Genomic DNA, 17024 nt, shown 5'->3' with positions numbered 1-17024 from the left:
TAAAAAATTTGTATAAACTAACGTGCGCTTTGATTATCAATTAGGCCCTATAGGCCTAATGCATGTCACAATAATGTTAAATTCATACAGTAAGCCATCACTTTATAAGATGAAACAAATTTATATAGCCTACGTTATTTCATTTAACAAAACTTTTTTCAGTGTAAGTAACAATAATAGATGTTAATCAGTTTTTTATTACTTCACAGAGTTATATGTAGGCCCTAATAAAAGTCTCTGATTTTATAAAAAAATATTTATTTCATTTACTCCGCTTGATATATACTAAACTGTGACAAGTACAGACTCACAAATTAATGACTGAGGTGCTATTTTCCCACTAACATCCCATAAGCCATGGCCGGTTCCAATTTTGGTCGAGAGGTATGTTTAAAATGTCCCGGCGTTAGATCCGTGCCTGTCAGCGTTGCTTGCGCTATACTTTATATAAACTTTTCACACTCACCCCATCCGAAGATCGTTCAGAACGATATTCCTGATTGAGGCATTTCGTATCTTTCAGTCAAACTTTTCTATTGATGAGCGCATTTATAATACATGGATTTCTATTTGAATTTTGTAGTTGTCGCGAAGTCAGCAGGGTTTTACGGGACGCAGAATTCTGCGTCCCTATACGCATAAATTTTGACATGTACGCATATAAGTTATCCACTTGCGTCCAAGTGTACGCACAAAAATAATTCTAGCCAATAGATATTATTGTTTCTGACCCGACACGATTTTATCTCTTTCTTCTCGAAGCTCATAAAATTCCATTTAAACCTAATGCTTGCATTGTTTATTCGGAAGTTAACAAAATTGAAATCTACTGCGCATGCTATTTGCAAGTGCCCGCTGCAGAAATTGATGACATTTATCGTGCAAGCTACAGTAACTGATGACGTTTACCGTAAAATCTATTTTTGGTAGCTGTTTTTGGTTTTTCTATTGCTATATTTAGACAGACTATTTATAACAAGCAATTACTATTGGTTAGCGTATCCAATGTCGATCTACCAGTTCGGCGATTGTATTTTGTACATGAACAGCGATAATAAAAAATGCAGTGCTTTTTGCAAAGTTTTATATGAAAAAGTGTTAGAAATTAAGTCACTGGGTATGTTATTATCTTTGGTGTTATAAATATAATGGTTTCGGCGAACTTAATTTATGACTTGGACATCAAGTATGTCCCAGCTTATGAGGAGGTGCAAAAGCGGTTTTGTCAGCCTTTTGTTTTATGATATTTTTAAAAACGCAACATATTTAGCTGACTGGTCTGTAAAGATATCTATTGTGTGTTTACTTGTTCAGCTAAAATATTTACAAATAGATCAGTACAAATTTTCAGTCTGTTGGTGTAATCACCTTGTCAATAACAAAATATGCTACTAAAACTTGACATTCCAGCCACTCAAAGACTTATAAGCCTTGGAAATAGCACATGATATTATTGTAAAGGGCTACTAAAATGCTATAAAAAAAACCTAGTGATAAAAGACATTGAAATCATATACTTCTTATGAAAACAGTACAATATACATGCATATTTCTTACAGGGTAAATAAACGATTTTAAGCAAAATAGAGTGGTCTTCATAGTCTTTTATAGTGAATATAATTTTGGACCCCTAAAATTCAGGCCTGGACCCCTACTTTTCTAGGCTGTGCATCCACTGGACCCCTAAAATTTCAAAGAGATGTAAAACCCTGCGAAGACTTCATAATTCCAATCCCGTCACTTAATTCCATTTCATATTGTACTGCCCATTTTTGCATTATTTACGCGGATGCCTGTTTGCATTAATAGAGAAGAAAACGTGTATTAATTAACAGAAAGATTAACGCGACCTTGCACGTCGAGCTGTCAAAAGACATATCGCATCAGCACATTTCGCGTTATCAGATTAGATAAAGTATCAGGTTATAGGTGTTGCTTTCCGATTAAGTGGGATATATAACAACAAAGTAGAGATTTTGATGCTAAAGCATCAAGTCGCCGGATAGAAAAATGATTGTATATCATAAATATAAGAAAATATCAGTTAAATGGTTCAAGTATAAAAATAAGAGAAACAATAAGTTGAGTTACTGTAATGTTTGCCACTGAGGCTTGTAAGGCAAGTGATTTGCTGGTGATTCTTTTTATACATATACTGTTGTACCATACATTGAAATCCGTATGAGTTACTAGTTCAGATTCCGATAATTACCGACAAATAATTACCGATCATCGAATATTTGCAATATATGTTTAATAATTGCATGAAACAATGCAATTCTACTGTAAAAGTGTTGTACATCATTATTATTCGCTATCGAAAAAAATACAATTTAATTGAAATCAATACATGTATTCCCATCGTTACATACGATATAATTAACGTTTAATTGCCTTTAAATGCGATAAACTATCAACACAAAGATAGTTTATTTTTTTTTCTATGTATCTAATTAATACGATTCCGGACCCCTACCGTCATACCGTTTTGGAAACCTTCGCGACGGAAACCGACGGAATATAACGAAATCAACGATTACCATTATATATTTCAATAATGTGCCTCTTAAGCATAAAATTATTTTGTGATGTTCAACCTCAACTAAACTATTGAACTTTCTTGTCAAAAGTCTGTCAGAAAGGGCCAAGTTTAACCCTTTACCAAGAAAAAAGGAAAAGGTTTTGAAAATTTATTTTTAATGTGTAAAATATGAGTATACAGGTTTTTCTAATGATATAAAATATTAAACTGAATAATGAAAATAACTTATGTAATTATCTATACAAAATTACAATGATTTGCCTCTTATCAGCTGACATGCCTTTTGCCAACCATTAATAACAGGTTACCTGTATGTCTTATCAGCAATCTGTTACTATTAATAGATTTTATAACGATACCATACAACATGAAGTCACGTGATTCTTACAACAGAACAGGGAGAATTTGTTCATAATTAGATGAAATAATGAAATATAATAGGTCTCATAAAATATAAACAACCAAATAATTTAAAAGTGTCATTTCAAATATCATTCATGATTTATATATCGTAAAATAGCAATGCTTGACACATAGAAAAAGTAAAAGTATCCCTAATATTCAATGACTGATCCTTAGGGATACATTATTGATTCATTTTATGAAAATGGTTATGTTGCTTTTTAAGATGTCAATATGTTTATACATTTATTTCATTTCATTGAGCAGCGTTATCATATGTTTGAATTTTTGAAATTACTGAAAAATAATTGTGGTCTTTAATGGTTCAATGATTGATATGCTTTTCTTTTCAGATTTTAAGGGCTTCTCCTACCATAGGTATAATATTAAACTGTTACAAATATAGTCGCCGGTTTCTACCGCCGACTAATAAGTGATAGGTTGAAAAGTTTCATATTGACAGCCCCAGTCCGTTTTATTTTTTATCATCCATCGTAATGTACGAAAAGGATTCATTAACCCTCTGTAAGTCGACGTTTTTATTTTTTCATGCGCATTTTCAGATAAGAAAAATAATTCCTTTAGTTTTATTTAAAATTTCTTTATGCATTTTACAGATGATATTGAATTAAAGGAAAATTGCAAGTGTTGTATATATTTCGCGGGTGCTCGCTCTACGTACCCTGCCTGATATAACGCAGAAGGGGACGCGACGTCTTCCTGCACCAATAAAGTTGAAAAATCTCATTATATAACCCTTAGAGTATTGGTGTGTGCCTTTTATATAAGCTCACATAAGCATGCAATGCTCAGATTAGCTTTTCATATAGAAAGTACGCCAATGTTCACAATTTGTTTGCCTGAGTGTTAATATTAGATAGTAGAGCTGGGACAAAAAGTAGAATAATTATTTGCCCCAGTAATTTTTTGTACCAGGTAGCAGCTTCTTCTTTCTTTGTTCAAATTAAACTTGCAAAGAACCTGCATAACAAAATAATAAGTCTCCTTCTTACATCATGGTGATAACATTACGCAACGTGACTGTGTTGTAGCCCCTACCTTTATCTGCGAGGTATAAGCAAGTTTTATAAGGTGAGTGATATAAGGGACAGAATGGCACTCTTGTTACCTTGGCTTGTTTTTAATTCCATGAAATTAAGAAAAATCCAAATACGTTTAGCATTATGTTTCGTTTCATGAAAAAGGTACACACGTTTGGTCTAGACAAATAAAAAATAAGCACGAACACATGCATTCTTAAAAATGCTTTGTAAAAATAGAGGTGTTTGCCAGATAAAAGTATTAAAATCAATGCAAAACAATAATCACAAAAAAAACAATTACTATTAACTTTATCGTTACAAATTAATAATGCCTTACCCTGTAAATGCATAGAATAAAGCTCATTAAAATCAACATGATCCACTGCCACAGACGCGGTCGATGTATGCTTAATTCTCAAGTCAAACACATCGGAGGAAGAATATATTAGTAAGGAATATTAGGTTGCAGCATAACAGCAATGACAAGGCATGTTGAACTGTTTCATGTGGCGGAATTAGCTAGCCAGTGGATCTGTTAAGTACTGCTAAAAAAACAATAATAAATATTCCTACACTTTTCCATAAAACTCTGATAATTTTGATAACCTTCGAATTGATTCTACTAATCGTTCAATATTGTCAGCTACATATAAACTGCATTTCTTTCTACTCTGATACACGCTGTTATCTCACGCTGTTCTTTTGCTTTAGAAATATCTGCAAAATACAGTTGGTTAACTTGGATATTCATTACTGAATGAGATAAATATGGTCCTAAAAGTCATAGAACTGAAAAGTATTTTTTTCTCGCAATTAAGTAGCTAATTTATCCACTTAAAAACAGCAAACTCTACATTCGTATTTAAAAAAAAATAAGAATTTCGTTTCCATTCCAGACTACAAAAATGCCATCCAGAAATTGACACGATACTAAAATGTATGCATGAAGTAATCCGTATTGTTGATGATAAAGGGGATTACTTTTGAGATCTTTGTATTTTACAGGAATTAATCTTTTAAGTCTTTGTATATTGTCTGACAATTCAGAACAGTCTCACAAATTTGTGATACAGTGGGCCTTTTCCGTGGTTCAAAACTCCAGGCTTGATTCATGATGTCCTTAATACTTTCATCGATATCTGGAAATGATGGGACTTCCGGCACATTTCCCGCTATGCCTACTTCGTTCTTCAGCTGTTGATACGTATAATCGGGAAACGGTTCATCTTTGAAAATTACCTCCAGGAGCACAAAAGCCAATGAATACACGTCTGCCTTCATCATATCTTTAGCGGAGAGTACCTCTCCACGGAGCATTTCTGGCGGTGAATATTGCGGCGTGCCAATATTACGCACCAGTTCTTCTTCCCACACTGTTGTGTCGTGAATAATCATGCTTAGACCCAAATCTGTAATTTTAACTTCACAAATTTCATCTTGAACATAATCCATTAAGATATTTTGTGTTTTAAGATCGCAGTGTGCGATTCTTTTGGTGTGTAGGTATTCCAATCCTGCGCTCGTCTGATTAATTATATCGATCTGTTCAGCTTCGCTGAAGTTGATGGTGTCATCTTTTACATGCAAGGCGTCGTAAAGGGTCATCTGCATGTATTCCATCACGATACAGAGATTCGGTTTCTCTATACAAGCTCCTATAAATTTCACAATGTTAGGATGGTCAAGCTTACAAAACTTCAGAACTTCTACGGAAAAGTCTTTAATTCTCGACTCCGAGATTTTCTCGTTTTGAAGCTCCTTGACTGCTACCACCGTTTCTTGCCATTTAGCGAAATAAACTCGGGCGCAACAACCACTTCCAATAACCTTACGGAGTTTAAGCTCGTCGTATGGGATCATTTTACCTTTATAATGTTTCAAAATATCCAATTGAGTCTTTGGAGGAGCTTTTGTCGGGCCGCTCTGCTCCCACGAAATTTCTTCCTGAAGTCGGTTGTGCATATACATCGCTTGATCATATGCTTCAACCCTGTCACCTTGCGAGTCAAGCAATGTCAACCCCATATCACAACTGATGGATCCCCTATCCTCAAATCTATAATCCGAAAACTGAAAATAAATATCAACATACGAAATAAATGTTTTTTTTTATTTATATTTTAATCTAAATCTCATCCACACAAACCTATTAATCTCATCAGACAGGGACTACTGAAAGACACAGGTATGATGATGGGTATCCATGTCAATACCATTTTACACAGGCGTGTCATCTTATTAATTTTCACACGCTATGTTAGTCCTATATATCGCAAAATATTTACGTATCTATCTTTTAATTCAAACGCTAAACACGTGCAGACAACCAAGTGTCGTTAGCATTTATAAAAAAATGGAATTCACGCCATAACAGCAACGCGTGTCGTATTTGTATCAGTGGTTGCCGATTTTTGCTAGTTTGTTGCGTCCTCTTATTCACATTTTCGTGGGATAGGGCAATAATTAACTGTCTAAATTCACAAAGTTATTATTTCATACCACTTATCCATCACACATCGTATCTATGGGGTATTTAAAAATTAAAATGGTGAGTAGATTAATCAAAATGCTACGAAGCGTTGAATTTATCCATCTTTTTTTCGATCTTGTACAGTAGCCACGAAGTATGCGAGGAAATAAATTCAACGATTAATTAGTCCGTCTAGTTTTGTAAGAATCAGCAATATGTTTGAAAACCCCCAATTCGAGTTTTTGTTTTTGTTCTTCACGATATCTAGACCAATCATATGATATAATCTAATGACAGTTATTGGACGTTACGTGTTGGACATTTTTTTCCAACGCGTTTTGGCCCGTGACAAAAGGTAGTAAAAATTCATTAAAAATGATCAACTTCAAAATATATATATTGTAACAAACACGTATTTATAATAACTTAAAAACTGCATCTCGATCTACTATCAAATACGCTATTCGCCGAAAGAAAAAAACAATATATACAATGATTTTGCTGCATGAAGGGTAACTTCGTTTTTATTCTTTGGTTTGATTCTTTTCTTAATTTTATGACGTTTTCTATAAATCTCAACATATTTACTTTCATGCGATATAGCAGATCAGTTTGTGTGTATCAATTCATATAATTTTGCACGCAAATGCGTGTCCGTGTATATGGAAATTGTTTTGCACAAAATTGCAAGTACGGATTAAGTTTTGCACACAAATCTGTATAAACGGAAAATGTTAGCACATAATTTGTAAATACGGATACAGTTTTGCACATAAATGCTAATAATGATAGATGTGTTGTACACAAATGCTTATACGGATATAATAAATGCACACAAATACGTATACGAATACAGTTTTGCATACTAAAGTATCTTATCACACAGTGTGGTTTGTTCTTAATTTTAGATAACAAATCGGTGTTTCAGCAGCATTCGTCAAGATGTATATTGAATAACTGAAATTATTAACTTGTACAAAAAGACAAAATAAGATGTTAAAAAAATGAAAAAAAAAAAAAAAACAACAGGAAAATTGTCCTTATTCACACGAATCTTCCTTCATATGACGCAATTCTTGATTTAGGGCTATCAGTTATATTCTTGTTACATATACATGTATATTTCTCTAAATGAAATTCGACATTCATTTTAAACTTTTTGAAAATTTTATGAAGGAACGATGTATGAAGCAGACGCAGGAGGCTCGCTTTGAAATAGTATCCTCATAAATGTCATTAATGCATAATTGAAAAGAACCAAAAAATCTATACCAGGGCTGTACATCTAACAGAAAGGTGGCTGAAAAATTGCAATAGGGGCTTATCAACTTTGACATGTTTTTTTTTCTATTTACCAGACCACTCCACACTTTCACCTGATTATGAAAAGGACATAATACTAAAGGACTGCTTCAAATAAACAACTGATTCATTGTGTGATCAAACATTGCAGAAAACAGAAATGCCGATATATTGTTGTTTTTACCTCATCTTTGTCCTCAATTCTTTTCAGCATTTCGGGGATTTTGGCCGTGGTTTTGCTCTTCTTTTTCTGTATAGGTAAGCTTCCAAGTGGTTTACCTGCTCGACCTTGCTTTATATTCAAACTGCTATTACCGTAGTTTTTCTGCATAACACATTTATTCTTCGATGAATATACAACGGTACCAACTGGTTCTCCGACCCGTCCTAGACGCCGATTTTGAGGATTATCAACGTAACGCTTTACATCTGTGGCCGGAACATGGCTGATGTTACTGTCTTTACATACGACAGCCTCTCCTTTTCTATGACCAATTGGTGTAGTATCATCGGAGAATGAATCCACTGTTCCAATCTGGTTGGCAACTTCGTAATTCTTACCATTAAGACTCTCAGGAGGTATTTCAGAGCCTGGACACGGATTTGTAATGTATCTTTGATTGCTATTCTTAGCCATGGAAACAACCATAGATCTCTTTGGAAAAGCGACCCTCCCGATTTTGCGGTTAGATGCATTGTCAACATCAGTACCAGGCGCGACCGGTTGTCCTAGATGTTCTGCTCCTGTGGCGAAACCACTTTGACTATTGTCGTTAGTTTTGTCATTTATCTCTTTACTCTTAACCTTAGGCATGTTGATAACGCACAAAACCTATAAATAACGTGCATCAATATAGTTTAAATCACTTGCTTTATATATAAAAATCTTCCTTCATAATTACACATTTCTTAATACATTGTATTTCATTTTTTATGTTTTCTACTTGATTGAATGCTTAAATTTTTAACTAAACTTTATTCAAATACTATAATTAAAATACTCCAAAAGAGGTAGCTCTAGGGTACACGATTCAATAAAGATATAATTAATCATTGTTTTAATTGATTTAATTGATGTGCTTAGCTCGATAAGCGATCAATGTTAACTAACAGTACAAAGTACATGATTCCTTTGTAACAAAAGGATTTGATTTTTTTCTCACAAATAAAGTTGCAATTTTTCAAAGGAATTATTTAGATATAACATGTACATTGACATTTAATATTCAGCTGTTTTTTTTTTAATCTGAACGCATGATGCTTTTACAAAAGGTAAAATTAAAAGACGCAAAAAATACATTTACATTTGTATATCAGATTTCTTTTTCATGGAAAATATTAAACATGCAAAATAGTAATATGGTGCAAACGTTAACCTGACAAATTTAGTACACTGTATAGAATAAAGTGTTAAAATCATATTCATGGTAATTTTCATGAAAATGTATAAAGAACGATATTTTCAAGTGGACAAAAAAGTAATTTACATATTGCAAAAGTCGCCTTTAAAGCAACACGCCTCCAGATTCATGCTCATTTTCATGAAAAATTTAAAATGTATTTAAAAGTAAAATATTGTGCCATGATCAAAGAAAACAATTTTCACATTGCAAACAGCATTTACAATCCATGTTAATTACAAAAAGAGGTCAAAATAAGCAAAATATCCCCTACTGCAAAATCAGCCCTTAATGGCACATAACATGTAAATCATTACTCGAATCGTTAATATGTTTACTTTTCTTAAGATTATTATACATTTTCTCAAGTTTAATTTTCTTGTCTTATTTTGGCTCATCTGGAGGAATGCAGCTTTAAACCATGTAAAATAACAAATAAATATTCAATTTAGAATTAAAATAAGAATGACACTATCAAAATTGCTTATTAAAATGGATGAGTAGCTCTACGTTATATTTTACAATTAAATACATTGATAATACATTTAAGCTTTATAAAGACGTGCTTATGATTGATGAAACATCAGCCCATGTGTTAAAGCACTGGTGATCGGTGCGTTAATTGGTATCACACCTAACTCCCATCCAACCTTTCCAAAAAAATCTAAACTGCAATGTGTTTTTTCCATGTGACATGCGTTAAAATATTACATATATGACTGAGATAGCATTTCTTTCAGTAAATATATATGTATCTTTTTATGAATGAAAGAAATGTGATGGCAATTATATATACACAATTGTGTACTATTGAAACGTATGTTACATGGAGAGCACTGCAGTTTAGGTTGTTTGGGAAAGGTTGGGGTTTTAGTGGGGGTGGGATAGTGATCAATCAAAGCGACGAACATGTGGTCAATCTGACAAACGTTCAGACCCTCCGATGCTTATTATGCATCAGATTGTGAAATGGTTGCTAGTCATTTACAAATACTGACTGGCTGTCTCCGGCAGTGTATGTTCAATTTATTTGAAAAAAAAAAATAGTCGAGGTCGCAGGATATAGTCTGACCTGAAACTTGCGTGATATCAATAGTGATTTTAAACTCTAATTGTCCCTGACTGAGAACCGATCTTGTAAAAACTGATGGTTAAAGTATATGTATTCACTTTGTTGAGCACATGCAAAACGTAATCGTATATTTCATTGCAAATGACATCATTATATAAAAAGCGAGAATATAGCATATTAGTTTGGATAAACAATGGTAAAAAATTATAAAAATTAAAAGACTAATTGTTATATTAGCTAAATATATTTGTTCACTACATACCCTTCTCTCCTGGATAATTGATAACGCTACCGTACCATGTCCTTGAAATTACTGATTTTCACGTAAATTTATATCAAAGTATAGTTAATATCCAGTTTACTTTTAATACAATATAATATAATATGATATAATATGATATATAATTTATAGAATCAATTACATAAGGTTAAACAATAAATAAGTTTAACTTCTTATATATCAGTTTTTACATGTGTGGGCGGCGTTTTAACTCTGACCAATATCATGTTTTCGGAAAATAAGACGTCTATTTTCGGTTTGAATTCGTCATTTAATAATAAAGCGGTGATTTTAAGCACTACCTTAAATACTTCAACTTTGACACAGTTAAACCCAATATTGTACGGAATGCCGTTAGGGCCATCGCCTATGAATGTGTTGATCTGAAACGCGATAGTCGATAGTACGATGGTGAAAACGCGAAATCACGAAACTACGATGGTGAAAACGCGAAATTACGATGATGAAAACGCGATAGTACGATGATGAAAACGCGACAGTACGATACTACGATGATGAAAATGCGATAAACTTTCGTGTTTTCACCATCGTACTGTCGCGTTTTTACCATCGTAGTTTCGTGATTTCGCGTTTTCATCATCGTAGTTTCGTGATTTCGCGTTTTCATCATCGTACTGTCGTGTTTTCATCATCGTACTATCGCGTTTTCACCATCGTACTATCGCGTTTTCATCATCGTACTGTCGTGTTTTCATCATCGTACTATCGCGTTTTCACCATCGTACTGTCGTGTTTTCATCATCGTACTATCGCGTTTTCATCATCGTACTATCGCGTTTTCATCATCGTACTATCGCGTTTTCACCATCGTAGTTTCGTGATTTCGTGTTTTCACCATCGTACTATCGACTATCGCGTTTCAGAAACACACATTTATAGGCGATGGCCCTAACGGCATTCCGGAATGCCGTTAGGGCCATCGCCTATGAATGGTTTGATCTGAAACGCAATACTCGACAGTACGATGATGAAAACGCGAAATCACGAAACTACGATGGTGAAAACGCGACAGTACGATGGTGAAAACACGATAGTTTATCGCGCTTTCATCATCGTAGTATCGTACTGTCGCGTTTTCATCATCGTACTATCGCGTTTTCATCATCGTGCTTTCGCGTTTTCACCATCGTAGTTTCGTGATTTCGCGTTTTCACCATCGTACTATCGACTATCGCGTTTTAGATCAACACATTCATAGGCGATGGCCCTAACGGCATTCCGTAATATTGAAGCAATATTATGTGCGAATCAAGAACGGGGGTTACGATATTATGTCCCTCTCCAACTTCCCCTCCCCCACCAAATAATAATATAACCCATCCCCGGAGCCGTGTTCACTAAGAAAAGATCAGGATCAAATGATCCTGATTTTATTGTCATGGTTTTATAAATTTAAATTTGATCGTATTTTGCTAGAATTAAATGGTATACAAACAAAATGTGAAACATTGCTGATTTGCAAAGAAACAAGCCTATTTTGGGATAAAATTGACAAATAACAAAACAAATACAAAAATAATTGGATCAAAATAAGGATCAATTTAAATTACTATTAAATAATTAATCTTTGAAGATAAAAATGAAGAATATTTGAGTTTTTAAATTTAATCCTGTTCTTGATCCAGATCCTTAAATCTTAGTGAACACGAAATCAGTTTGGTTTTCTGTGGAATCCCTCATAGATTTAGATATAAAATTACGTATTTTGTCACGTAAAAACTACAGGAAATCTGCAAAATGTTTTACTCTTGCCCGGGAGGCTTGATATATTAAAACCTTTTTTCTGGAATTATGTTACCCCTCGTTGAAAATTTGCAGTCCCTATGAAAAAAATTCAGGAGATAAGCTGAAATATTGTTTCCACAATCTATTTTTCAATGGGAAGATGTGTGTAAGTATAGAAATAGGCAGGGGATGTGGTGGGATACAAAAACATAGATAGAATGATTGATTTAATGTCTCTAGAGCAACACCTATAAGGAACAACTCACAAATGGTACAGTGTTGTCCTGCTTTGTAAGGTACTACTGCTAAATTCAAATTATATATTTCACAAATTGTAATTTGTTGCCTACTAGAATTACCGATTGTACAGTTTTGAATAAACAGTAACTTAATTGTAATAGCGGCTCGTGTTGTATATACATGCCTTTTTTATCACATAACGTCGCTTGTTTTTCATGTGCTAAAACCCTTTCTTGTTGTTTTTTATTATTTTTACACTAGATCCTTAAAAACGTAATCAATGAACTTGTCCTGCTTGGGTGTGTCCGGGGGCGGCGTCCTGTGAACGTTGCCTTTGCCTTGTTGATCTTTATTCTTGTTATTTTCCACAATATGCATCACGTGATCTTACAATATAAATCATTATTGGATTCAATCTTATTCATTTAATAACATTTTTATTTCCTGGGTAAAAATGATGCGTATCAAATACATTTTGTACTCCATATAGTCTCATTTTCGTTTTATGTGTCCAAAATTTCATATCAAATTCATATTGTACTCAAAGTAACTTTTGATACAAGACAACGCTGATGATGTTTTTTTTCCTTAATTGAATATGTTTTCCCTATTAATTTTGGAATCGCATGCAGCTGCGAAACCTAGACTAGGTTAGCGCCTATTATTAATTAGTCGTCTGGAACAGAATTTAATTGTACTTAACAATGTGTAATAATCTCATAATATTATGTATGGCATATCAACTCATGTGAGGTCCTCTACATAGCAGTTTGTTCTCTGAATATTTTATAGCAAATATCATATCAGCTGAGTAAAAGAAACTTTGAAAGTTTGACTATTATAACTTTTTATATACAAGTACATGTAGAATAGTGTTCAAACGTTTATTTTTAGCGTTTTATCTTTAAGCCAGAGGCCACGTCCACGTTCATGTGACATCAATTGTCAAAAATCTGAAAATTAAAATTGATCAATAAAGTCTGTAACTTCGTTTGTCAATATAACTTGGAGATGTTACAGTGTTTTATAGGATAAAAATGTTGATCATTTCCCAATGACAAAGAAATGTACATCTAACAATGATCGAGTTATTTTGTGAGTTCACACAATTTTCAAGGACCCATTTTAAACACAAAGGTATGATTTTAGGCTAAAAAATAATGTTCATGTTCTCAGGCATTTGATTGTCAAACAAAATGCATTTACGAGTTCGAGATAAGTGAAATATTCTGCAATTGCTCATTTGTGGCATTTAGTGCCATTCAGGAAAATTCATGCTTTTATTTTTTCAGGTGATTGTTAATTAACCTGAGTTTTTAAGATAGCAAGTATTGCAAGTTAAGGAAAATAGTTTTCCACGTCCAACCGCAGAACTCATCAATTGAACCAGTTGTTAAAGAACGACCCTCTTGCAAATTAGCAGGACATTAGCTAGAAATGTTTGCGATACATGCATTTGATATACGCGTTTACCTAAGTGGAACAGACGAGCTCGCGCCAACAAAACGAAAAGAAAAAAAAATCAATAAAATTAATAAAGCAAATTACGGATAAGGAACACAATCTGATCAGCTCAATTTCATACTCATTTCAGTTTCATATATTTTTACGGGGTTAATCAGCATTGCACTCGTACAATATTATATAAACGGATACTATACAGTTAAAGCTGCATGCCTTCAGATCAGCCAAAATATTTCAAGAAAATCAAACTTGCGAAAAGTGTACTAATATGATAAGAAAAGTTAAAAGACACAATTAATAATTAAGATGTTATGTGCGGTTATTGACTTATTTTCCAGTATTTATCACCATATTTCTACTGCGTGACTAACACAGTAAGTGTATAATTATTCTGCATATTCTGACCAATGTGTAAATTTCTTTCTCTTCTCACTTCACAGTGAATGTATTTTACATTTTAATACATTTTAAAAGATTTGATGAAAATTAACACGAATCTGGAAGCATGCTGCGATAAAACGCCAATTCTAACACTAAATTTCCATAAAGACCAAATACCATAGCTATAGCCTTTAGATAATAAAATCTGACAATATAATTAGCATTAATATTTGTCCAGACTTGACTCAGATTTTCAGAAAATTTGCAATAATTGATAATCGTACATGTATAAGGTGTTCCGCTGGAGCGATTGCCAATAGTAAAAACCGTATTACGGTTTTATGTTAGGTCAAAGTACGAAGTCGAAACCACAAAAGGTATGATGACGGAGATACGAAAACAAAAATTGAAACGTTTCCGTCATAGTGTCATCGATTTATGAGAACGGCGCGCTATGACATTGAGGTATGGCGCAGTATTAATGGCAATATGGCGTGATATCTGCCCAGTATAACTTGCAATATGACGTAGCGCAGTTGTATCAGGCCCGGATCCACCGGGGGGGGGGGGGTAGGTGATGCCTCCCCACCCCCTCATCCACACCCGACACTCTGGCCTAAAATAAATTTTCTATCAAAGATGGCATATTGAGGGTAAAGTTTTAGCAAAAGGCATATTGAGAGTAAAATTTTAGCAAAAACTGGCTTAAGATAAATGCAAGTCACTAAATCCTTGTGTATTGGAGCCTAGACTCGCACTGAGTATCCTGTTAGTCAAAACACAGTATGCCTCTAGACAACTTCTCAACACAATGTTTTCAAATACAGACACATTAAGCTTTTACATAAAACTGAGTAAATAAGCCGAAGAACTCTTAAATAAGTAGATCGCAATATATGTACTAGTAAATTACAAATATATCCACCTTGAATGTTATGAAATTTTTTTATGACCCTAAGACATTATGTTGACAAATTGCCCAAAGGCGTGCAGTGTTTTGACTTAATGAATTGTATGTAATGGCAGTAAGCTCAGCAGGGGTCGAAACTCCAACAATAGTAAACAAGGATTAAGTGACTTACATTTGTCTAAAAGCCAGTGTTAGCCAATATGTTACTTTCTATGTGCCTTTTTTCATCGATTTTTTTTTCAGGTTGGGGGGGGGGGTCTTGGGGTTGGGCTTCAGCTGGATTCGTGCCTGCCAGTGTTGCTTGTGCTATAAGCATTATAACCTTTTTGACACCTATCCCTTCCGAAGATCGTTAAGCACGATGTTTTCCGATTTAGTGTGATATATAACAATAAGTGATAGGTTGAAAATTCTTTCTTTGTTCAAATGAAACTTGCACAGAACCTGCATAAAAATAAAATAGGTCTCATTCTTAAATCATTTTGATAACATTACGCATCATGACAGAGTTGTGGCCCCTGATTTTACCTTCATCTGCAATATATTTTGCAATTTTTTATTAGGTGAGCGTTAAAAGGAACAGCATATCAATCTCGTTACCTTGGCTTATTTATGCTGTCCACGCAACAAAGAATAGTACAAATATGTTAAGCATTACATTTTATTCCATGTACAAGATACAAAAGTTTGGTCTAGACAAATAATAAAAATAAGCAAGAACACATACATATAAAAAAATTTGTAAATATAGCTGCTTGCCAGATAAAACTGTTAAAATAAATGCAAAACAATAATCACAAAAACGAATTTCTATTAACTACACTGTTTCTGTTTGGAGAAAACACTTCATGTAATTGTTTTGCTCCGGAACATTTTGTTCAAATTACACTTCATACAATATTCATGTGAGACCTCTTTGTAAAATCGACTATAAGATTATCGAAATAACAAAATTTTACTGTTCCTAAATTCATTAAAAATATCATACGATATAGCTTTTATAAAACAATTTTAAAAATCAATTAAACATTAAACATTATTAAAATATAGCTCATTTAAATCAACAAGAGCCATGGCCAAGCGGGAGCCGCGCTCGGTTTTTGCTTAATTTTTAAGTCAAATACATCGGAGGAAAAATATTGTAGTAAGAATTATTCATAGAAAACATCATTTTCTTGGACAAAATATAATACAAACTTGATATCTGACCTTCACAGTCAATGTCATTTTTTCAGACCAATATCATATTTGAATTATTACAAATTATGAAAAAATATTAAAAATTAACACTACAAAAGTTATCTCACTATATATACATTATATACGAATCTATAGAATGTGATGTAAAATCATGTATAGTCTGATTTATTGACCTGTCAATTATGATAACATTACATCACTCATTTAAATATTCGATCCCACTTCGGTTTTGTCCGTGTAGCTTACGAGAATTAAAATGGAATCAATAGCTTATGTTTTGAAATGTCACTCGAGCTTAAAGTAGGTCGTTGTCACATCCGCAATAGCACAATCGGTTAAGTGATTGCCTAATATGTATGATATGCAAGTGGTTCGATTCCTACTGTTGCCATTGTTTTAGACCTATACTTTATTTTTTTGCAGTATATTTTAATGGAAATGGCCGAGTGCTTGCAAAATTGTCCAGACGGATATGGAGCAACTTGGAAAAACAATTTTGTCTCGATTGGTATTGTGTTTTACGGCCTTGTTTTAATTGATTAATTTTAATCCGAATGAATTTTAAATATTAA

At 33.4% G+C, this 17024-nt stretch overlaps 1 protein-coding gene across 1 annotated transcript in view; it reads right to left on the bottom strand.

Moving 5' to 3' along the window:
• Nucleotides 1-4477: 4477 nt before the first annotated feature.
• LOC132757250 (uncharacterized) overlaps nucleotides 4478-17024 on the bottom strand; it is a 27034-nt gene continuing 14487 nt past the window's right edge. The window contains exons 4-5 of the mRNA XM_060748467.1: nucleotides 7944-8591; nucleotides 4478-6057 (exon numbers count right to left, since the gene is read on the bottom strand). Of these exons, the coding sequence (XP_060604450.1) occupies nucleotides 4996-6057; nucleotides 7944-8591 (1710 nt within the window). The 3' untranslated portion in view covers nucleotides 4478-4995. The remainder of the gene's footprint in view (nucleotides 6058-7943; nucleotides 8592-17024) is intronic.

The sequence above is a fragment of the Ruditapes philippinarum genome, unplaced genomic scaffold, assembly GCF_026571515.1.
Source record: "Ruditapes philippinarum isolate M1 unplaced genomic scaffold, ASM2657151v2 ctg3944_1_1_1_1, whole genome shotgun sequence".
NCBI classification, from domain to species: Eukaryota; Metazoa; Mollusca; class Bivalvia; order Venerida; family Veneridae; genus Ruditapes; species Ruditapes philippinarum.
The sequence above is the reverse complement of the archived record's forward strand: the minus strand, read 5'-3'. Positions and strand labels throughout refer to the sequence as shown.